We start from the raw sequence: 25502 nt of genomic DNA on the forward strand, positions 1-25502 counted from the left end.
TTGTTCCATCAATTGAAATCCCCCAACATACTCTATCAATTGATTTTGAGAATTTGATCGAATATCAGATGATATGAATCGATTCTACATCAAAATGACAGCTCGATTTTTGATCCATTTAATTAATTTATTAGTTATAATAATCGATTGAGGTAAAAAAAAAAAGACCTGTGTATGCATGCAGTGTGGTACTGCATAACAAGTGCATTAAAGTAAACATGAGATCTCACAATAAAAATGTTTTACTCACCCGGGGCTTCCTCCAGCCCCATGAGCAGCGATGCGTCCCTCGCGTCCTCCTGAGTGCCTCCGTTCAGCTGCAATCAGTCTTGGTAATCCAGCTCAGTCATACCAGTTGGCTCTTCAGCGCACGCGCGGCCCGTCCACCCATGTGCAGAAGAGCCAACTGGTGAGATTTACCCAGATTACCGGGACTAATTGCGGCTGAACGGAGGCACTCGGGAGGACGGCGAAGGACACATCAGCGTTCGTGAGGTTGGAGGAAGCCCCGGGTAAGTATAAAATCTTTTTATTGCGATATCTCAAGTACACTTTAAAGGGGAACTGAAGAGAGAGGTATATGGAGACTGTCATGTTTATTTCCTTTTAAGCAATACCAGTTGCCTGGCAGCCCTGCTGATCCTCTGCCACTAATACTATTAGCCATAACCCCTGAACAAGCATGCAGCAGATCAGGTGTTTCAGTGGTTCAGACTTATAAGTCTGATCTGACAAGACTAGCTGCATGCTTGTTTCTGGTTTTAATCAGATACTACTGCAGAGAAATAGACCAGCAGGGCTGCCAGGCAACTGGTATTGATTAAAAGGAAATAAACATGACAGCCTCCATATACCTTTACTCAAAAGAGTTGGGACCAGCACCATGCAAGAAAACAATAATATTGTATATTAATTAGATTAGAATGTGCTAAGGGGAACCAGAAGAGTTATTGATACAAAACAGGGAGAGGAGGAACCCCCATAAACAGCACCAGACTAATGGAATGAGAAAATATCAAACTTTATTATATTCCAAAAAACCATCATCAATGATAAAACCATTTATTAAAAAAAGGTCATATACAAATGACCAACCGGGTCTCTCAATCCCATTCAATGGTAAATAATAACATATATGTTTTAGATAACACCAACTGGTTACTGGTACAAAGATCACCTATTGTGTGTATATTGTAAGGCCCACACAGAATTGTAATGGAATAACACTATGTGTAAGGGTTAGCGATGTGCTAATCAAAGTGTGTATGTGCAACGGGACCTATAGTCCATTAACCACTTAACGACCGCCTAACGCCGATAGGCGTCGTCGGGTCGTTAGTGGTATAGCATGGAAACGGCCGCTCGATCAGCAGACCAGACGCCCTCCTCTGGCGTCTGGTCTGCTGATCCTGGCTTTTTTTCATCCCCACGTAAGTCACCCCGGCTCATGCTTTATTCCTTCACCTTTGGGCATTGTGCAATATAGACTTTCAGTCACAGGCAGGTATTCTACCTTCCCATCTTCCCCCACCCTTTGGCCCCTCTACTGGCTGCCCCCACTATGCACTTTAATGGACTATAGGTCCCGTTGCACATACACACTTTGATTAGCACATCGCTAACCCTTACACATAGTGTTATTCCATTACAATTCTGTGTGGGCCTTACAATATACACACAATAGGTGATCTTTGTACCAGTAACCAGTTGGTGTTATCTAAAACATATATGTTATTATTTACCATTGAATGGGATTGAGAGACCCGGTTGGTCATTTGTATATGACCTTTTTTTAATAAATGGTTTTATCATTGATGATGGTTTTTTGGAATATAATAAAGTTTGATATTTTCTCATTCCATTAGTCTGGTGCTGTTTATGGGGGTTCCTCCTCTCCCTGTTTTGTATCAGCCTCCATCTACCTCTCTCTTCAGTTCCCCTTTAAGTTGCAGTGAAGCAAATTCTATGTACTGTATTCCTTGCATCGCATACTTAAAGGAATACTATCGATACCCAAGTGTTCTAAAATGACAGTGTGCAAATAATGTCTAAGTAGCTGTGTAAACATTTTCCTACTTTTCATGTTAAATAGTAGAGGCAAAAGCTGTAATTTGAGGGTAGGATTTAGCTATATTGGGACAAATCAATTGCAGAAGGAGTGTCTGCTTCAATGCACAGCCAGAGTTGCATATCAGACTACAGAAAGCAAATATCAAACTCTGAAAGCAAAACAGTATGAAAAGCTGTGACAGTTACATTTCCTCTGCTCTCTTCAGACACTTCAGTCAGAAACACAGGACACAGAAGCTGCAGCTGTTCTCTCTGTTACACACAGAGCTACACATAGAGTAAACTGATCAAGTGTGAGGGGAATTTCCACTCTCCTCATGACTCAGTCAGGGGTCAGTAAAGTTTGAAAGTATTTTGCTAACAGTAAACAATGAAGTTGCTACTAAAATGTATACACCAGTACTTAGCAGCACTTCCCAAACAATTCCTGTGTCAATTGAAAAAAATATGTGGATCGATAGTATTCCTCGCACAATGTGACTTTCCCCTTATAGTGCTTTGCGATCCTGCTTTTGCAGTCTATGCACCACAATGTGTCACTGAAACTTCCCTATGCATTTTTTTTCTATTTGAAAAAGGGAACTCTGCCTAAGTAAGTTTGGAGATTTAAGGGGCACTCTGCCTATTTATGTTTGGGGATTTAGGGGGGCACTCTGCTTAATTATGACTGGAGATTTTAGGAGGGTCCCTGCCCATTTATGATTTTGGGGGATCTCTGACTAATAATGGATTTGGGGGACTCTGCCTATTCATATGAAATAATGCCCAATTATGTTTGAGGGGACAAGCTGCCTAATCGAGTTTCTCTTTTTGCTAGGGGTATGCTGCTTAATTAGTTTTGTAACATCTCATATGGCTGTTTTGTATAGTAACTATGGCCTTATTTTTTATTAATGGAGGGGGACTTCATCCAAGGCTTTGCTGGACAGGCCCATTGTGTTGAGTTATACTGCTGCTGGGGTCAATGTACCATTGGTCCCACCCAACATGACCACACTAACTTTTCGGCCACTTATTTGGTCCTTTCTGGTGCCCAGGGGTGCCCCAAATCTTCCAGGCTCCACTAACATTCCTGAGGAAGGGACAGTGCGATTGCACAAATGAGCCTAAAGCTAGAAACCCCATCAGACTTTTTTTCCATGGAGAACTATGGATAGAACTTGACTACTGATATCAAAGATAAAGTAGAAGGCAGGGACTGGATCAGACCAGCACTGTGAAATATTATTAATTACCGTTGATGGTCTTGTGCTGCTCTATTGACATCTTTCTCTTGATTTTCTTGGACACTGAACTGGTGCCAGCATTTTTCTCACTGTGGGCATAACACTGCCAGCATTGTCCAATCTCTAGAAACAACGTGGATCTTTTGGTCCCTAGAGGCAGTGGCTCACAGGTCATCAATGTTACCAACAAGGACTTAGCAAAAAACTTGCCTAGGTTGTTATCTTCCTTATGAGCGTTCCTTCCTTCCTTCTTGCCTGTGTGCCTGCTTAAGATACTTTCATTATTAATCCTTTGAACTAGCTTAAAAATAAACATCAATTCTAATGAAAATCTATTGAACCTATGGCATTGTCAATCGATTTAGCTATCGAGATACTGATCATATATAGATTGGACAAGTAGATTAATTGGACAGTTTATCCCAGTTTCAGCAGTGGTGCGTGATTAAGGTTTTCTGTAGCTTAGTACTGCATAGGAATGTAAAAATCTAGCAACTGCAGATGCAACAATAGCAATACTATTTCAGCTTCCTGGCAAATTTAAGTGGTCACGTCTAGTTTTAAACACTTGAGGACCACAGAGTTAAACCCCCTAAAGACCAGGCCATATTTCTGTAAATAGGCCACTGCAGTTCCCACCCCACCCCCCACCCCATCTTTTCTCCCCACCAACAGTGCTCTGTTGGTGGGGTCTGAACACTCCCCCAATGTTTATTTTTTTTAAATAAATATTTTTCTGTTTATTTTTCTAATACATTTTTCTTATTTATTTATTTACAAATCCCTCCCTCCCCTAGCCAGCCTAAGGCAGCGATCGGCTGTCATAGGCTTCAGCCAATGAGAGCTGATTGCTCTCTTGCCACCCAGGGGGACAGCCGTGTCACATGGCTGTCCCCAGTACAGTGCTGCCTTAGATCGCAGTGCTGTACAGGTATATTAGACGGTGCTGGGAGACTGAAGGCGGAACTCCGCCTTCCAAGCGGAGATGCGCAAGCGATCACCAGCTAGCCCCATTGACAGCTGTTCACGCCAATCGGTGTGGAGCAGTCCTGGGGCTGCTTCCGCGTTCACGCCAATCGCCAAGTAGTTAAACTGCAATAGGACAGTTTTTAATGGCGTGAAGTTCAGGGCAGATGTCTGCTTGTCTCTAGTATGGATTTGGAGGACAAAGTTCCTGGATAGTGATTGTTACTGTTGTTGCAAGTTAGCAACACCACAGTTATGCAGTTTTATTTGGGATCCAGGACGGGCGTGTATTGGGAGAAGGGTGGGCCTTCCATGCCACTCCTCCAAGTCCAGGCCTGAGTCCGGCAGAGAGAGGGTTATTTGGCTCACCTGCTTCAAATAGGCTGCATCCCTCAGTAGGCTGTGTGTGGAGCAAGGAGGCTCCTGCGGAGCTGTGCAGCAGAGAGGCTGCAAAATCTGCATTAGAAAAGCTGCTGAGGTGCTGGAGGGAGTTGGACTCTAGAACAGGAAGTCCAAGAGAGGCCTGCAAAGACGAGTGGCCAAGGATTGCCATTAGGCCCATGGCAGGGTGTCATTCACAAGCCAGTGTGGCTGTGGATATAAACGGGTGGCACGCAGTGACCTCGAAGAGAACCCGAAGTAGGGTTGGTACAGACACAGAAGGCTGTATATCTTGTGTGAGACTATACTGCTGAATACCAAGTGTAGTGTATTTTTGTTGCGGTTTTGGACATTGTTTAACTGACAAAACAATATTGTTTTAACCCTAAAAACACTCACTGGCTGGTATATTGTGACCCTCGCTGCTATGATCTCGGCTACCAACATGAGCTAAACACCGGAATGTTCCCAAAATATCACACATAGCATAAATGAGAAAATAACTTATACAACCTGAATATATCGCAGTCATTTTTAATGGATCTTGTGTCTCACAACAGCATGAAACAGCACACTAGAGTGCAATATTTTTTTTACCTCACATTTTGAAAAAAAAAATTTCATGGCAAGGAAATGAGCAGTGCTACTTAACTACCTAAAGACCGCCCCACGCCAATGGGCATGGACACGGCGGCAGCCCCAGAACCGCGCAAAGGGCCTGGAGCCGGCTATTGAAGGAGATCGCGCACAGGCTGCACGCACATCACCTTCTCGGGGGGCGGAGCTCTGCCCCGCCTTCAGTCTCCGAGACTGACATGTACAGCGCTGCGATCGGCAGCAGCGCTGTCCCCTCCATAGGCTGGACAGTGATCGGCTGTCAAAGGCTGAAGCCTATGACAGATGATTACCCTGATTGGCTGGCAGTGGGAGGGAGCAGGGGAAAAGAATTAAAAAAAACAGGCTATTTTTCAAGTAAATATATAAAAAAATAAATAAATGTGGAGCGATTAGACCCCCACCAAAAGAGAGCTCTGTTGGTTGGGGGGGGGGGGGGGGGGAATCACTCGTGTGCTGTGTTGTGCGGTCCTGCAGCTTGGCCTTAAAGCTGCAGTGGCCAATTAGGGTAAAAACAGGCTGGTCTTTAGGGGGGTTTAACACTGCGGTCCTCAAGTGGTTAAAAACAGATGAGTACCTACCTGCAAGAGAGTGCAAGCCCCACTTGTGGGGTAAAATACACACCTAGCATAAACATGACCTGTCTACCACTGAAGGATGTTAGTTTCCTATAACAGCTTGCATGCAACTTGTTAAGTACTCGTCCCTTTTTTTTCAGACTGCTATGCCACCCTCTTCATGCTTTCTCTCATTGGCGCTTTATTTCTGATGACATATGCGCCATTATTTAGCTTTTAGTGACCCAGCTACGGTATAGCTCTAAATACTGACCTTTATTGGACTTGTTGGGCCTCTGAGGAAGCAGCGTGAAATGTGCATGAGGCACCACCACGAATCATGTCTCGGGCTCCCTAGCAAGGCTGTGGAGTCGGTACAAAAATCATCCGACTCCTTAGTTTATGAAACCTCCGACTCTAAATCCGACTCCAGGTACCCAAAAAAGCTCCGACTTCGACTTCAACTCCGACCCCTTAGTCTAATACTTACCAGGGCTGTGGATTTGGTACAAAAATCATCCGACTGACTGCCAACTCTGACTCCTCAGTTTATGAAACCTCCGACTCTAGGTACCCTAAATTACTCCAACTCCTCGCCTCCACAGCCCTGCTCCCTAGGCACTCACCTTAGTCCTGATTTGCGCATTTTATTGTATTTATGTTGCAATGACATCTATGCACCGGTTTATCTGTGAGGTTGTTTTTGTTATCTGCTTATACAAGTTGCGGTGTACAGATTTATGCTACACGTGCTGTACGTAATTGTGTCACCATTCCCATCAGCAACTGGGGCAAAATCTATTTATAAAGTTTGATAAATATTTTATATTCGTATTTGTAATTTGATGTTAAAATTAGCTTTCCTGGTAAATCTGCAGCCATGTTTTCTTGCACCCATGGCGACAGTCCACTGTTTCGTGGACAAAACACCTCCAAAGCTTATTTCCACATCCCCACTTCACTGTGCAGTGTGTGTCATTTATGTAGGTAGGACTGTACAGATCTAGAGGTATATTTATCCAAACGGCCACAATTCCAAAGAAACTCAATTTGAGCATACAGTTATTTCTAAAAATCATGTGGACTGGCTGGATTGATTATTACTCAGGTGTTTAGTTCAGCCCTGGGTGGGAGGGGTTATCAGTATGTAAGTCATTTCCTGTCTTGTTTCTAGTGAGCTATGACTAAGGACCTGGGTGTCTGAAATGCATCAGCCACCAGCCTGTCTTTTAGATGTACCAATAAAGCAATTTGAATTTTATCCTCATACCATGTGCTGCGGGCATTCTTCTTGTTTTGTACTGCTGCTTCATGGAAGAATTGCCAAGCACCGCTACTATGTGAAGAGGGTATGTAGCAGTCTGCCTGCCCAGGGTTGTTCTAAAAATTGTGACTTGGCTGCAGATTAAAATTATCAATGAATAACTGCTGGTAACTACAGCGCCACGGAATATGTTGGTGCTTTAAAAAGCAGTATTAATAATAATATACTATTAGTTACATAACAGAACATTTGAAAGCATTCCTAAGTATTCTGTGTGTAAAATAGTTAATTTTCACTGCAGAAACCAGTAGAAGCTTGCTGGTCATCTGCAGAGGCATGAATCTCTCTGTGCTCGTGTCTTCAATCTACCCCCCTCCTTTTCTGCTGAATTGACTCAGCTGTTTCCAGGGTGATGTGTTTATTCAGCAGAGGAGGGGGCAAAGACACTGAGAAATGTTGCTTTTGCCAATGACAAGAGATAAGCATGATTCTACTGGTCTCTGCAATGAAAGTTAAAAATTTTTCACACAGGAATGCTTTCAAATGTTCTTTTACGTAATGAAGAGTAGTTACTGAAATTGTAGTTTTGGGAGTATAATCACACTTTAAACAAAGGTGACGTTACACTTAAGGCTTATTTTTTGGTACTTTGGCTGGCTGTACAAAAGACCATATAGCCCGGCGCATAAGAAGACCACAGGTAGACCGGTTGCGGTAAACAGACTGTATTGAACAGACAGAACATATCTCCAGCACACAGCACAAGGGGGAGGGGGGCACTGAATACAAAAAGACTCCCCAGTGGCCTGCCACCAATGCCATGCCTCCACCCGAACCACTGACAGAAACCGGAAGCAGAGAGATGTGCGCAGACTGATACAGGCAGTCACCCTGTGCCAGAGATACAGTACAAAGGAGCATTCGCAGGGCAGCAAGACATGGTATAAAAGACATGCATACACAGTAATCCTACAGAAAAGACATACTGGCATCATCATCATCATCCTTGCTGAATGCTACACAGTGGCTGTTTGAGGTTTTAGCAATGTCTGCCACCTTTCAGTTGATACAACTTATTCTTACAAGGTCTGTAGAATTTGGCACAAGTTGTTGGGAGTTCCACAGTGCGGCTGCCACAGTCCACCCTGTCACCCGGCTCATATATAGAGAAGCAATTAAAGTACCTGATTTTGGGGAAAAAAGAAGGGTAGGTCCTTCCAAGGAAAAAAGTGATATTTTCTATGAAGGATGCAGCATTTGTCCGGCTTGTGAAGCCAAGCATCCTGTAATAGGCAAAATGGTTTCCCTCGACTCCTAAAGTGTACCTGAGGTGACATGATGAGATAGACATATGTATATACAGGACAAAGCATACACATAATTAGGCTGTGTTCCTGTTTTTATTTTTCTGCCTGAAAGAGTTAAACCTTCAGGTATGCAAGTGACAGTTTGTCTCCAGTTGGGACCTAGCTGGAATATAGTGTAAACGTTACTGATAAGAAATTACAGTTATAAAACTCTTGCCTGCCAGAGAAATGCTTCTAAATGCAGGGGATAAATAACAAAATGTCAATTTTTGAAATATTTTAGCTCTGGGATACTGAAAGCCTGTGTCATTGAGCAAAGACAATTTAAGAATAAATCTACTTTTTATCTTTTAAACAGAGAATGAAACTGTGGAATGGCTAAAATATATTTTTTAGGAGTAGAGGGATAGATATGATAATCTCATGAGTTTACATTCACCTCAGGTTCACTGAAAGAGTTTACATTACTTTTTCATGGTTCAGCAGTATATATATTCAAATGCTAGGTAGACACATAAAAGAACAACTGGAATATGTATATATCAGTTTACCCATTAATAGGTTTGTGATTCCATCCTACCAGAGTTTTGTTATTTAGGCACCTCTGCTGTTAAAGGATAACTAAACCAAGAGGGGTATGGAGGCTGCCATACTTATTTACTTTTGAGCAATGCCAGTTGCCTGGCAGTCCTGCTGATTCTCTGCCTCAAATACTTTTAGCCAAAGACAATGATCAAGCATGCAGCATACCAGGTGTTTCTGACATTGTCAGATCTGCCAAAATTAGCTGCATGCTTGTTTCTGGTGTAATTCAGACACTATTGCAGCCAAATAAACCAGCAGGGCTGCCAGGCAACTGGTATTGTTTGCCAGGAAATAAATATGGAAGCCTTTAAGGTGACACCTACTTCCTGTTACACCTCTGCTGCTTCCTGTGTCACCCCTCATGCAGCAGAAACTCTGGTTGGTAAGCAAAAGTGAGAGAGGATGACAAATTAGAAAATATAGGTGTCACCAGAGAGAGGCATTCAACAAAACGTGCCAAAATAACTAGATGGACAGAATTACAAGCCTTCAATCAGTACAACAGTTTCTATACATCACAGAGCCATGTTGTATTAATTTGTAAAAGTTTGAGTTATTCAAGTCATTACATACCTACAAATGTTAAATCAGCTGGACCTGCTGAGGCGAGACTTTTCACCACACAGTCATATGCTTCATTTTGTTTTCCTGATGGCAAGGAATTCTGGGTATATAGATATCCTGTGTGTGTCAAAATGTGGGCGCCTAGAGAAGCTGATAGTAGAATATCAGTAAATTTACCAATATTCTACTATTCAAGTGGATATAACGATAGTAAAATATTGGTATGAAATACCGATATTTCACTACAGCTACACATAACCCCTTTTCTTACACTGAACCCTCCCACTACTGATGCCTAACCCTAACCACCCCCACCGCTAACCTTAACCCTGCCCCATGGCCAATCTCAACCGTCCACCCTCCCTCCTTACCCATGGCTAACCTTAACCACCCCCACCGCTAACCTTAACCCTGCCCCCATAGCCAATCTTAACCATCCACCCCCCCCCCCCTCCCCCATGGCTAACCTTAACCATCCTACCCCTTATAACTAACCTTAACTACTCACCTCCATGGCTATCCTTCATCCATTCCCCACAGATAACTTTAACCACCCTACAATCCAGCCTAACCATCCCACCATGGCGAACTTTAACCTCTCCCCCCCCCCCCCCCACACACACCTATCCTTAACCCATTCCCCTCACAGCTAACCTCAACCATCCCTGCTGCAAACCCCCCCCCCCCCCCCCCAGCAAAAACGTTAATTTTTGGAAGGTGCCATAGGGGCCCATTGAATTATTTATCGGGCACAGCGGGCGGCCAAATTTCCTCTCCTTACCGATTATTTAATGCGCCCCTATGGCAGTGCCCAAATTTCCGCCACTAGCATGCGCCCAAATTTCCTGCTTCTGATACTCTTGTCCAATCACTACAGTGTGACATGCATGAGGGAGTGGTTAGGTACAAGTACATAAGTGAATGCATGAACTGTATTGAGGACAAGTTTTACAAGTGGAAATGAGGGAAGACACTTGTATGATGGTGAAAAGTCAATATAAATAATAGCAGATCCAGATGATTTTTACTGACCATTTTGTTACAGCTGATGAGCAGCAAATTCAACTTAGCATATATAGTTACATAGTTTTAAATCTGAACCAATCTGAACACAGTGGCGGTTGATTAAACAGCTGCCAGATAATTAATCAGCAGCTTTAAATCTGTGGACATTTGCATCCAAAGTGGAATTTAAAGCTCATCTTGGCCTCAGAATTATTCTTCAACTCTAGCTCATGTCCCTTAAAGCAGTTTGTTTACTGGACAATAATTTCACTATTAAAGTTAAAGCAGAACTCCAGCGAAAAGAGCAAGACATTGCAGTGCTAGCCTAGCCCCCCCCCCCCCCCCCTTCTCCCCTAAATTGGCCTATGATGAAAAAGTGGCCTTTTAGGAGTTAAAAAGTGACACTGCCGGTCCAGGGGTTGTACCTGTGGCTATCTTTGCTATTCTCCAGATGACGACTTGAACCAGGAGTGGGAGCGACTATTCAGGACTGGGTGGGGAAGCCTTTGCATTTCATGGTCAGGAATATATGCAGCACAGGGCTAAGCAGTCGCGTAACCGGTAGCTGTATCAGTAGCTCCATATTTTCCTTCTCTCCAGGCTAGAGTTCTTCTTTAAGTTCTCTACTCATATGTAGAGCTGGCCAATGAGATGCAAATGATTCCGAGTTGATGCAGGATTATGCAAATTCTGTATCCAAATGTATGCAGTGTGAAAATGCACCAATCGAATTCCACCTTCAATCGGTCCATTTTCAAGCTGCATAAATTTGCATACAGAATTTGCATAAGTCTGCATTAACCTGGAATTATTTGCATCTCATTACCCTTCTAAAGTGGACATTATGCTGCAGGCTGAAACATTTACTACAGATTTTCAAATTTTTCAAGAACAATTATTAATCACCTACAATGTCCTCAATAATTACAGAAATGTTTGAGATTGTAAGCTTTGTAAAACAAAATGGCTACTGTTTGGCTTTTTTAAAGTCCAACTCCGGACACAGACATAATGTGCCATCATTATATTAGGAGGCGCCTGGAGATGGCAGCCTCGGCAGCTTGCTCTGTCTTTCTATGTTTGTTTTATTTATTTTTGTTTTTCAACATTGCCTTGTGCAACCCAACCCGGATAACCTTCACCAGTGAACAACTACTGAGCATTCGGAACTTAGCTAAATATAATCTACCCCTGGATATTTCATCTACTCTTGATCTTCTGGGGATTCTGACCAGTGGAGCTACAGTGCTGAACCAGGCAGTGAGGCTTAGAAGAAGAGGGAAACGCTCCGGGATCCAGACTCGCTTTCGACGCAGAGGACTGCGCTCTCCACTACCTGGAATCATACTCTCTAATGTCAGGTCCATATGCAACAAACTAGATGAGCTTCAACTACTGATCAGAACAAAGAAGGACTTTTATCTCTCTGCGGCTATTTGCTTCACAGAAACTTGGCTATCTGAGCTTATTCCAGACAACGCTCTGCCGATTAATGGATTTACACTCTACAGATCTGACCGGGACCCACTTACTTCTGGCAAAACCAAAGGTGGAGGACTCTGTTTCTATATTAATGATAGGTGGTGCACGGATGTTACAGTTATTAAGAGGACATGCTCGGCTGGGCTGGAAACACTCTTCATAAACTGCAAACCCTATTATTCACCCCGTGAGTTTTCTTCATTTATTTTGGCTGCTGTGTACATCCCTCCACAAACATGTATGCAGCCTGCGCTCCAAGATCTCGCAGATCAAATCACTGAGGTGGAAAGGGAGTACCCAGATTCTTTTTTTATCATACTAGGGGATTTCAACAGTGCTAATCTTTCCAAAGAACTCCCCAAATACAGGCAACATGTCACAAGCGCAACTAGAGAAGGTAAGACACTTGATCACTGTTACACTACGACTAAGGACTCGTATCACTCTGTCAGCAGGGCAGCTTTGGGGAACTCTGATCATGCTGTTATACAGCTTATCCCAACATACATCCAAAGACTAAAAACTGCCAAACCTGTAGTGACCACAGTTAAGAAATGGACTAGTGAAGCTGTAGAAAAACTGCAGAGCTGCTTTGATTTAACTGACTGGAATTTATTTAAAGAATCCTCCAGTGACCTAAATGAATACACTGACGCTGTGACATCATATATTACCTTTTGTGAAGAGTCCTGCATCCCCACAAAAAAGTGCACCAGGTACAATAACGATAAACCCTGGTTCACATCACATCTTAGGAAGCTGCGCCTCGATAAAGAAAGGGCATATCGTACAGGCGATAAAGTCCTCTACAAAGCTGCGAAATACAAACTGCAGAGAGCCATTACCGCCGCAAAAAAAGATTATTCTCAAAAACTTGAGGAAAATTTTTCTAACGCAGACTCATCCACAATATGGAAATCTCTACATGAAATTACCAGCTACAGGAAGAAATCTCCTCCCCCCTCACTACATAACCTGCAGCTTGCAGATGAACTGAATACATTTTATTGCAGGTTTGACACTACTAACAAAAGCCAAACACAACAAGTCAATTTGCATCTCTGCCACAGGCAAACTGAACACTCTTCCTGCCAGCCAATGTCTCCACCCCCTGCGGTGCCTCAGCAACTACACAACACAGGAGGCCAGACACAATCTGCTAACCTGTCCCCAGATGTGCATGCTCTAACAATATGCCAATCAGATGTAAATAGACTCTTTAAAAAACAAAACACCAGGAAAGCAATGGGACCAGACGCTGTGTCTGCGAAATGCTTGAATCTCTGGGCTGGTGCACACCGAGCGGCTTTTTGGGCGTTTTCAGATCCGCTTGCGGCTGCGGATCTGCTTGGTCAATGTATCTCAATGGGGTGGTGCACACCAGAGCGGCAGGCGTTTTGCAGAAACGAAAAATGCCTGGGTGAGGCATTTTTTGGATTTCGGATGCGTTTCTGCCTCAATGTTAAGTATAGGAAAAACGCAAACCGCTCTGAAAAACGCCTGTTCAGAGCGGTTTTGCAGGCGTTTTTGTTACAGAAGCTGTTCAGTAACAGCTTTACTGTAACAATATATGAAATCTACTATACTGAAAACCGCAGCAGCAATCCGCAAAACGCTAGCAAAACGCCTCATAAAAATAAAAAAAAGCGTTTAAAAATCTGCTAGCATTTTGCGGATCTGCTAGCGGGTTTTGGTGTGCACCAGCCCTCTGTGCTGACCAATTAGCGCCTGTATTTACAGACATATTCAAAGCATCTCTAGAACTCTCAATTGTTCCTGCCTGTTTTAAATGCGCAACTATTGTACCAATTCAAAAAAAAACAAAACCTACATGTTTAAATGATTACAGGCCTGTTGCCCTGACATCACTGGTCATGAAAGCATTTGAAAAACTGATAATGACTTATCTGAAATCCATCACAGATCCCCTGCTGGACTCTTTGCAATTTGCCTACAGACCTAACAGATCCGCAGACGATGCCGTGAACATGTGTATGCATTATGTACTACAGCATTTAGATAACCCAGGAACCTACACCAGGATTTTATTTATAGATTTCAGCTCTGCATTTAATACCATAATTCCATCACTGCTGCACAGCAAGCTCTCCCAGCTACACATACCTGAATCCCTCTGCAAATGGATAACCGACTTCTTAACCGACAGAAGACAGCGTGTTAGACTTGGTAAACTCACATCAAGCTCTCTGACAGTCAGTACTGGTGCACCCCAGGGCTGTGTGCTTTCCCCACTGCTGTACTCACTTTACACCAATGACTGCATCTCCACAGATCCATCTGTTAAGGTTCTGAAGTTTGCAGACGACAACAGTTGTTGGTCTCATTCAAAACGGGGATGAGTCTGCATACAGGCATGTGGTGGGACAGCTTTCCTCCTGGTGCAGCAGCAACAACTTAGAACTAAATGCTCTCAAAACCATGGAGATGATAATAGACTTTAGGAGATCTCCCCCCCAGCACCTCCCCTTAACCATAAATGGATCCACAATAACCCAAGTAGAGTCATTCAAGTTTCTTGGGTCCACAATCTCAAACGACTTAAAATGGGACAACAACACTGCCACTATTGTCAAGAAAGCACAACAGAGAATGTACCATCTGCGGCAGCTGAAAAAGTTTGGCCTACCTCAAAAGCTAATGGTGCAGTTCTACACTGCAATCATCGAATCCACCATAACATCATCCATGACTGTATGGTTCAGCTCCTGCTCAGCATTAGAAAAGGGGAGGCTGCAGCGCATCATCCGATCAGCGGAAAGGATAATTGGCTGTAGCTTACCTTCCCTGCAGGATCTTTACACTAGCAGGTGCAGAAAGAGAGCGACCAAAATTGCCTCTGACCCCTCTCACCCAGCTCACTCCATCTTCCAGCGCATGCCTTCAGGAGTAAGATTCCGGTCAATCGCTACCAAAACCTCCAGACACAGGAACAGTTTTTTTCCTCAAGCGGTAGCCATACTTAATGCTGAACCACGTTAGAGCTGCTAGGACTGAAAGTAATCAGCACAGAACTAAACATGAACAATTCTCACATTGCTTACTGCCACTATACTTATAATGTCCTTAACTTGTAATATTCACACTGTCTGTCCTTGTATTGTTTTTTGTTTGTGTTTGTTAAGCAACTGCCAAGACAAATTCCTTGTAGGTGCAAACTTACTTGGCGAAAATAAATTGATTCTGATTCTGATCTACTGGTTCAGTCAGCAGAATGCAATCAAAAATCCTGCTAAAGATACCCAAGGTGAGATGGATATGGCGGCTGCCATATTTTTTTCCTTTTAAACAATGCCAGTTGCCTGGCAGCCCTGTTGATCTTCTGGCATAAGTAGTGTTTCAAAACCCTGGAACAAGCATATGACTAATCCAGTAAAACCTGAGTCAGTCTAGTCAGAGTACCTGATCTGCATATGCTTGTTCAGGGTCTATGGCCAAAAGTATTAGAGACACATGTTCAGGAGATCTGCCAGGCAACTGGTATTGTTTAAAAGGAAATAAATATGGCAGCCTCCATATCCCTCTCACCTCGGGTTCCCTTTAATAAATGTATTTGTCATGTGAAGCAATTCAGCCGAAGAAGCAGTGGCAGGCTCTGTGGGCAGTACTTGATTGGCTCAGCATGCAGTCATTGTGTCACTGTGTCCCACCCCCAGTTGAGACTGTAAGGGGGTGGGGCTTAGACAGACATCATTGAAAAGATCACAGCTTATGGCTAGAGATGGTCAATGAGATGTTTATTCCTTCCAGCTTGAAGGCAAATGTAATGCACATTGCATACAGCTTGGGACTTGGCCAATCCAAATGGACAAGCTCCGGTTCCCCGCAGCACCCTCCTTTCATTTGGATGCACGGCCCTGGCCCATGTGCCTCCTGATCACACTCCTGTGGATGACAGGTGCGCAATAGAGGACCAGCACGTGCAGGGGCCGCCGAGTCACCTGGCAGTAAGATGGGCGCTGCAAGGGACTGGATGATCGTTCAGGCACAGGACGGGTGAAGGGAGCTGGTAGAAGCCCCAGATAAGTTAATCTAATTTTTTTCAATGCTGATTTAGTTTCCCTTTAAATGTATTTTATTGGACCTTCGTGCTCATACGTATATCAAACAATGTCTGCCAGTAAATGCCTCCCCAGGGCTTGGAAACTATCTGTACACGGAGTTGGACTTTAAGTCTCAATAAAGGTCAGATTTTTTGTTTGGTTTTGGGCAATGATACATAAGTGCCTTTGTTTGTTCCTCATTTTTTATTTAAATGCTTCTCTTCTACTCTTTTATTAGGAGTTCAGTAAGGTTTCTTCAAAGAAATTCTGTACCATTGTAGGAATTTGCCTTCTTTAAATGGGTTAAATTCTCTTCTGTCCCCTCGCAGCTTCTATAAAACAGTTACCATGGAAAAGCAGCTTTCTCCATGCATTTACCCCCATTATCATCAACAATTTATCTGTTCGCTGAAGAGAAAGTAATTTGGAGAGACAGTTAATACTGTATTCTTTACATTATTAGCCATCCGTTCTTAATGTTTTCTTGAACACTATGTATTACGGTGGCATAAGCAGTCACAGAATAGCTGGGAGTGGTACTTTGGCACTCATGCTGTTATTAGTAAGTATAAAACCTCTGGCTAGAAAGCAATGCACGAGGTGCATCACAGACTTCAGCAATACTACAATGGGCAGAATTTCCTTTTCTGCAATAATTTTCTATGATGCAGTGGCATCAGATAAATATATTCTCCTACTATACCATAGCAAAATAACAAGAGAACAAATTCTCTGTCTAGTCTGCCTATTTATTCTACTTAAAAATGATGTTGCCAAAGTGTTGTTTTGGCGTAGTCGGCAGGATAATCATACAAAGGAAGGCCTTGCGCAGACTTGGAGGAGCACAGGTGGTCTGTATGGCACATTGCACCTCAATGGAATTAAGCTCTTATAGCATACTTTATGTAAGCTCTTATAGCATGCTTTATGGCACTTGATATTCCCAGGTCTGGAAATTAGTGTTTGGCACCCTGTCCATATTTCTGTCACTCTCGAAGGCAGGACTTCGCATGCTACCAGGCTGCTTTGGGATGTGTGAGCATGGAGTTTGGAATGATGGTAAAATCGTTAAAAAGGAACACAGGGGCTCCAAAACAGGCAAAAGAACAACTTAAAAAAAGTGTTGCTAAATATTATTAAAATAATTATAATACATAACATATTTAAAAAAAGAGAAAGTGCCAGTGATGGTTTTGTGTAAAGTATGAGTTCAGGAGTGTGGAAGCATCAGTTGACCAGGGAAGGAGGTGGTAATGGGTCACTCCAGCCATCCAACTCCTCCCTATGTAAGCGATGATGGGTCAGTCCAGCCCCATCCCATTGAGCTGCCTCAGAGGTGAATGCTTAGTTCAGTTCATCAAATGTCCTCTGGGTTACCAGGCTATTTCAAGATTCCTTTCTGGTCATTTGGTGATCATGGAAGTAGTATGGGTGAGTCCAGCCCTCCCCATGTGAAACTGAGATAGATAAGTCCAGCCTCACATTCACAATAATCCCCTATTGAAGATGAATGGAATAGTCTACTCTCCACCCTTCCTAGGTGTCTCCAAGAGGGAGGTTATGTAGAATGATACTCAAGTGTCTCCTAGAGTCTCTCCAGTCCCTTCTATTTCTTCTTCAGTCTCCAAGAGTAAGTGTTTGGCATTGTAATCTTCCCCTCGTCCCGCTTGGGATAATACGTTGGCCCAGCGTCGCTGCAGTTCCTCTGTTTCAGGGCTGAAGTAGAAGCTGAGCTGGCTTTGGCTGATCTTGAAGACATGCTTGCGATCTGAGCGCTCACACAGCTCTGTTGGGGTCACCTCGAAGCCGATTAAAGGGATACTTCTTTGAGCCTTCACATCCTAAGACACAAAATGAGAATCTGTGATTGGTTCACATTGACAACACTTTTCCTGTAACTTCCATAAATGTAAAGCTAGTTCTAGCACATGAAACCAAACACATTCCATTTGCCTTTATTCCAGCGCAAAAAAAAATAATAGAATCAATGGACAATTTTCAAACGTATCTGCTCCTATCCCCCTTTCACAAACTAAATAGAACGTATTTGCTGAAATTAATTTTTTTTTTTACCCCACTACATCATTTAACTTTTGGGCAGCTTTTCAAAACAGCTGTAAGGGGAGTGTCTTATTGTAATAGCACTCAGGGAGACACTGCAGAATGCAGCCTTTCCCATTTCTCCAGCTTTTCACTAGTTTAGTAAGACAACTCTCTTCCCCAAGCTGGTGAGTCAGTCTACTAGTATGGGTGCTGTTAGGTACATTATGTAAACACAATCAGACAGGATAAAGCTAGATGTGAATTTCCTTCTCATTATTAGAATCATTATTCTCAGTGATCAGAAAAGTAAAGTACTTAGTGTAACACAAGAGGAGTGCTATAGATTTTGGAGGATAACAATTAGACTGTGACATTTCTGTGTATATCCATTACACACAAGGCAGGAGACTTCTATCAGCATACCTGTGGAGCTCCATAGATGTACAGCACCAGCGGCTCATTCTGAGGGATGACGAACCAGCCTTTATGCCAGCCTTTGGCCCCCTTCTCCATGTAATGCATGTAGCTGCACAATATACTGTGCTCTGCTACTACCGAGGCCTGTTTCTGCACAGAAAGAAGAATACAGCCATGAAATGCACTGCTTTCACACAACGGCTTATTTACCATTACACCATGTTTTAACCACTTAAGTACCAGCGGTCTGTGCCCCCTTAAGGACCAGAGACCGATGGTACAATAACGACGGAATCCTGACTAATCGCCGCGCATACCCGCCACAATCCCCGTCACCGTCGCATACCGGGATCCTTCTAACATACACTCTGCCGTCTCTATGATTGCAGAGTCATGTGAGCCGGTCAGGAGCCGCTTTCATTGGCTCCTGACCGTGTCTATCAATGTAAGCCAATGGAAGCGGCTAACATTGATAGACATGGCCAGGAGCCAATGAAATCAGCTCCTGACCGACTCACATGGCTCTGCCGTCATAGAGACAGGCAGAGCCAGTGAGCTGCGGGGAGAGACGTCGGGTTTGAGCAGCGCAATCAGCGGGGAGCAACGGAAACGGCGGATGCGCGCTGCGGGTGGTGATTGAAATCTACGCCCTGCCAGCCAGGAGCCCACCAAAACAGGGCGTAGATTTCAATCATTATGGTCCTTAAGTAGTTAATAATGACTATTCACACTATTCAGTGATGTGCTGGAAGAGCAAGCAGTGTTAAGGTACTCACACATCTAGCGACTTGGCGGGCGATTGACCATCTAATTATTATCGAATCGGATGAAAATTGGTGCCGCCATGTGTATGCCAGTTCGACAATGCAACCAATTTCGGGCCAAGCAAGTCGATCGGACATTCTGCTAAAATGTCAGGCTGGGGTGGTCGGTCGTGCAGTGTTAACAGCGAGCGATATCGGGAACAGCGACAAATGTGACAACACCCCTGACGCTGTCCCCCCAGTGTTCAATGTGCCCCCCTAGTGCCCATTGCACTATTCATTACCTGCCCCAGGCACCGTCCTCTGTCCATACAAGTGCCCCACGTGGTTGCCGATGTACACGTGGGCACTTGTGCGGAAGGAGGACATTGCCCAGAGCCAGCGGACAGTTTATGTATACTGCGTGGGGCACTGGGGGTTCATATTGAACTTTAGAGGGACATCCGGCGAGCAGGGCCGGCGCGACAATAGAGGCCAAGGGGGCAATTGCCCCAGACCTCTGCAGGGGCCTCGCACCGCCGACCTTGCTAAATTATGCCTGCTCCCCCCGCTCGCACTGCGCCCCGGGGCCCTTGTGTGAAGCTGCAAAAGTAATTAACCTATCCTGGCGGGCGGCAGCGGCTACACAGTCCGGGGCACTCTCTCTCCACGCAGTCCTCCTCTATGACCCAGCACATGTTTACACATAACACTCGCCGGGTCATAGAGGAGGAGGAGGACTGCATGGAGAGAGAGTGCCCCGGACTGTGTAGCCGCCGTCCGCCGGGATAGGTTAATTACTGTTGCGGCTTCGCACAAGGGCCCCAGGGCACAGAGAACAAAGTTAATGCGGGGGGAGGGGGGGGGGGGGGACACGTGTATCAGTCAGGGGACCCAGATTTAGTTTGCGCAATTTCCAGATTTAGTTTGTCCCGGAGCCCCTTAAACCGGCCTTGCCAGCGAGGGAACATCACAAGGCCAATTCCAGATTCATTTCAACGTGGAATTGATTGGGAATTGGTCGGTAGTGTATGCGCAGGCAACAGATCTCTCTACAATCAGATTCAACCAGAGAGAGATCTGTCTCTTTGTCGATCTGCCCATACATCCTCTGATGTATGGGCAGCTTTACTGTGTCTGTGTTACTAACAGCAAAGGGCGGACAAACACAAAGGACCATCCCTCCTGAAATACATCTTCATGTTGTTTGAAGTTCAGGCATATACATATAATAGACTACAGTATTATTTTAACCTTTTCCAATCCTGTGTCAAACTCAGGAAAACATGGCTGCCGCTAGGGGTGGCCATTAGCAGATCTAGTCCAACAAAGTCTGACACTTTGATGGCCGCAGCCGGCCCCAATGTTCTGATGCTGTGCCATGTTATTAAAATATTATGTCGGTGCATTTGGGCTCGCCATTAGGGGCGCCATTGTCTGATCTGGTCTGGCATAGCATTAGGCTATGTCTGACACTTTGACCCCTTTCGGTAACATGCTGCGATGCATAATACTGTAATCACACCGGCATGCAGGGAATGAGCTACCCCTTCATGCCTACTATGCAGGTACGTACTGTATGTACTTTCATAGAATACACTGCTATGGATTACCTCTAAGATGGACTTCCTGCGCTGAGGTGTGTGCGAGTTGAAGCCGGGACTGGAAGTGGAACCGTGCAGAGCAGTGTAGCAGTCCACACACACGCGGTTTGTCCGGTTGTTGTCGTAGACAAGTCGAGCTCGGAACTCAGAACATTTCCCGCAAACCACCTGCAGTACAAGAAACACAACGGGAGATAAATATCAGCTGATAAGCAGCACTAATGATCAAGCAGGCTAATTAACCCAGCCCAGAGAGCAGCATTTGGAATTAGCAAATCGAGCTGCTAGCAGCTGAGCTAGTAAATAAGCAGCTGCATTAATTGGGCTGCGATTTGATAACCCTAATTTCCCCTTCCTGGGTAAGTTAATATGCATGCTAGATTTTATTTCCTTATTATCAATAACTAGTCACTTGCAGAATACATCGGTAACAAGAATGGAGAAAGGACAGTAAACAGTAAAAGAAGGGAGAGGTGTGGCCTAGTGGACATTAGGAAAAGCAGTAGAACAGAAAATTGCACAAAACCTGCCCTTAATCTTGATGGGGGTAGCTTCGTTTTTGGGTGGAAATTATGTATCTGACTTGCCAGAAGTGACCTCGTGCTGTCCGTCCTGGTTGGCCAGGACATGAGCGATTGCTAGGGGTGACCAGGTAAGGGAAGGTTATTTACTAGCCGCACCATCACCGTCTCCATGTGGCCCGAGGAAGCTTATTGCAAGTGAAACCGGTCAGGCGTGGTGGACGTGGGTGTGGTGGTATTAAGCGAACTACATTTTGGGTCTCTGTAATAAGGGCCCATATGTAAGTTCAAGATTTTATTTAAATATCGAAATGTGCAATAAATTGTATTAGCTTTTAATAGTTTTTATTTTTTTTATCCTTTTATGGTTTACACATATGGTTTTTAAATAAACGGTTTACCCTTAGAGTTGCTGTTTGTCTGTTGTTTTTCACGTTGACCTTCTGGATACTCTACTCGCATGGTTTGGGGGACTGGAGGTCTTGTGGATCCCCGGTGGACTGTGGCCCGTGCCTTCTACCATTGAAAGAGATATATACAACCTTATAATGTGGGTTGTTTGGAGCTGGTAAGCCCCTTTTATTCCTTTGGGTGATGGTGACTACAAGAGTATAGGAAGCCTGTATACCACTGTGGTGAAGTCTTACAGACAGAATTCCAAACATTGCCCGCCATATATCCTGGCCCAGTAATATGAAGCTGAGTTGCTACTAGGAAAGGAAATTGTTTGTAGCTGTTCACTTAAAACTATATAAAAAGTCGGGGGCGCTCTTCCAGCCCACCTTACAATGCGTGGGTGTGAAGAGAAGCAGAAGAGAAAGTAGGACAGACAAATGGAAAAGAAGGCAAACAGAGAGAATTATATGGAAAGAAAAGATAACAGAAGAAAAATGCAGAAGAAAAGTATAATGGACACTATCAGCCAACTGAAGTAACAAAGAAAATAGCAACATGTCATATTCACAATAACATTCCAGGCAGAGCCGGATAACTCACATGGCCACAAGCTTTACAGTGGTGCCTTCTTTTCGTTATAGAATTGAAAGCCTCTTGGCACTTCATACACATGGTCACTTCTTTCTCCCTGATAGGGGTTGGCGCTCGTTTACCCAGGTCTGTGTTCTGTGTGAATAAAAATAAGGCATAAACAAATAAAGTTCAGTAAAGCACTCCTATTGGCTCTTAGACTGACAAGTAGAGGCCTCTGTTAAGTTCGCATCTGCAAGCACACAAGAGCGGATGTAGAGTATACGGAAAGTACTTCTAGGAATCTTGCAATGACTGCACTAAGGGCCCTTTCACAAATATATGCAGTGTTGTCAGTTATGAGGAATGGCACATTGTGTGTGACAAGCATGGTAACATGAAAGTCCATTAACTTTCACGGGTAAAGAAAGTGTACCTCTGACAAAGCTTGTATTGAGCAAAACATGTTGGGTTTAGGTGGTATGCACTAAGGAATAAGCACTTACAGTATCTGTTAGTGGAGAGACCTGCTATTATTTCTGCACTGAGGTGTGAGAGGTTGTTCCCTCACAGTGTTTGAACACCTAGGGCATTGCGTGCGTCAGATTCCTCTCTGGGTGACTAGTATGAGCACCCGGTTTTGGTAACGATAGAGACGCACTATCATATGCTCAAAGGCGGTGTGGTGGCCATTTATAGACTACATAGTATACAGGAACCATCCAGTGGATGCATTTTAGTTAAGATACACTGTAGATTTTAATAGGTTTCTAAATTTTAGTCTTAGAACTTACTTAGTTTAAGTTTTAGGTACTGTAGAAAAACAAATGTTTCTAAACATAGCAAACTGTTTAGGACCTCTCCAGCTGATGTCTGCTCTTACCGGTGAGTTAGGAGGAGTTTCTTCATCTTCTCGATGGGAGGAATTAAGAAGTTTGAACTGCTCCATTGTTTGCTCATGGCGACTCATGGTAGCTTCGATTGCCTGAGAATGAAGGACACCGTACACATCATCAGAAGCTGATAACGTAATGACATTCAACAAAGTATTTTGTAATTTTGGAGAGAGTGATGGAGAATTTTTTAGGGTCTTCTATCTATTGAAGTGTACATTTACAAAAGGTGCAAGTTAAAATGGGCATGGAGTTACCAGATACAAAAATATCAGTAGCTTTACTGATATTGTACAATCACATACCCAAACCTAATTCTCACATTGCCCCCCCCCCCCCCCCCCCGACACACACACACACACACAGACACACACGCACGCACGCACGCACGCACGCACACACACACACACACACACACACCTACCTACGCCTAGCACTCTAACACTACTTCCCGCCTCTGTCTATCATTATTAGCTCCCCCCAACCAACCTTCAGTGCTGTAACTGCAGTTTAAAGGACACCCGAGGAGAAAGTAAACAAATGAAATAAATAATTGTATCTATCTTCCTTCTCCTAAAATGAGTTTTTAAGATATTCCACAGTTTTATTTTATGTTTAAATCTATTTTTTAAGTTTTAACTGTTTTATGGTTTTTGCTCAATGACACATTCATCTTTTATTGGTGCCCAATAAACCTTTTCTTAACTTCCAATCTGAGTAAAATTCATACTTTAATTTAGCCTATACCTTTGTATTTTGAGGTGCCTCCTCCCACCTCATATATAATCAAATGAATTGAATGTCTGAGAATCAGATGCAAAGTCTGCTACAGATCAACTGGAAACAACGAATAACTGTCTCTTTGATTAGTTGTTAAAGAAAACCTGAGCTGAAAATTAAAAGTCAAAATAAACATACACACGCCATACTTACCTCCCGTGTAGTCTACTCATCAATCTCTTTCTCCTCTCCTGCCTCCTGTTTGTCCACTGGGATCAAGGGAATTTTCCATCCTCTATTTTGAAAATGGCCATTACCCCATAACAGCTTTCTGGTCAGCACACTGTTAAACTGTAACATAGCTCACTTGAGCCATAGGGAAACATGGACATTACCTGGCAAATCAGCTGTCATCTCAGCTATAACTGACAGCAACTGATATATAACTGAAAGCAACTGATACATTTCAGATCTGACAAAATATTGTCAGAACTGGAAGGGATTATTGTCAGAAGAAAATGGTGAGCTTCTGAGAGGAACTGATGGCAAGGTAACTATGTAATGTTCATTTGAAGTTACCTCATGTGTTTATTTTAAATAATTTTACTCAGGTCAGGTTCCCTTTAAGTGTCTGGAGATGCTGATAAGTATTGATCGAATCAGTACAAGGCATAATACACACGATCACATCCCCATGCAATCTTGCGGCTGACTGGCCCCTTCAATCAGTGTCCTGATCTGTAATCCATTGAATGAGAATAGAATTCCATTTGTTCTTCTGTTTCCAGGCAACTTCAGGTTTCTGTCCCATTGCATCAATCAAGCATTCACAGCATGTCTGATCACTCAACAAGCCATCAAAGACCCAGTTATCAATGTTCCTGCTATAGCAACTAAATAGCCGAGTCCTTTTTAACTCGTGCTATTTTTAAAGGAAAGATCCGAGGTAAAAAAAAAGTTCTACTTTCCTGCCCCAGACAGCTGATATGTCCCTCGCCGCAGCTCCGCTCCCAGCCGGTGGCCCAGGGTCCGCTCCGTTGTAGAAGCCTACCTCGCCAGGTTGGCATCTTCTGCGCCTGCGTGCCGCTCGTGAACACACTTACGTGGTCTGGAGCGTTCTGCGCAGGCACAGTATTTCTTCTTCGTGCTCCAAGCCATGTGAGCACGAAGATGTCGCCCTGGCGAGGTCAGCATCTCCAATGGAGGTGACTCTGGGAGCAGAGCTGCGGCGAGGGACATATTGGCTGCCAGAGCCTGGAGGAAGCCCAGGTAAGTAGAACTTTTTTTTTTTTACCTCGGATCTTCCCTTTAGATGATTTTCAAGGAGGCCACTTTGTGACTCAATCAGCTAGCAGACATGCAAAACTTTTAAGTAGAGATGGACTGCAATTCTGCATATACTTTCCCTAAAACTACACAGTAAAGAATATCATCTTACCTGAATCCAATCTTTTTTCTCTTCTTCAGTTCTACAAAAAGAAGAGGAATGTTACTGGTTTTATCACCTGCAGT

The 25502-nt window shown here is 43.8% G+C and overlaps 1 protein-coding gene across 5 annotated transcripts in view; it reads right to left on the reverse strand.

The window, feature by feature from the left end:
- Positions 1-16811: 16811 nt before the first annotated feature.
- The window catches only part of FGD1 (FYVE, RhoGEF and PH domain containing 1), a 268404-nt gene continuing 259713 nt past the window's right edge, over positions 16812-25502 (reverse strand). For all 5 annotated transcript variants that reach the window (XM_068248308.1, XM_068248310.1, XM_068248309.1 and 2 more), the window contains 6 exons: positions 25429-25459; positions 23261-23362; positions 22408-22533; positions 20900-21058; positions 18550-18693; positions 16812-17924 (listed from right to left, as the gene is read on the reverse strand). In XM_068248308.1, the coding sequence (XP_068104409.1) occupies positions 17658-17924; positions 18550-18693; positions 20900-21058; positions 22408-22533; positions 23261-23362; positions 25429-25459 (829 nt within the window). In that variant the 3' untranslated portion in view covers positions 16812-17657. The remainder of the gene's footprint in view (positions 17925-18549; positions 18694-20899; positions 21059-22407; positions 22534-23260; positions 23363-25428; positions 25460-25502) is intronic.

This window comes from Hyperolius riggenbachi, chromosome 8, assembly GCF_040937935.1.
Source record: "Hyperolius riggenbachi isolate aHypRig1 chromosome 8, aHypRig1.pri, whole genome shotgun sequence".
In the NCBI taxonomy this organism is placed as follows: domain Eukaryota; kingdom Metazoa; phylum Chordata; class Amphibia; order Anura; family Hyperoliidae; genus Hyperolius; species Hyperolius riggenbachi.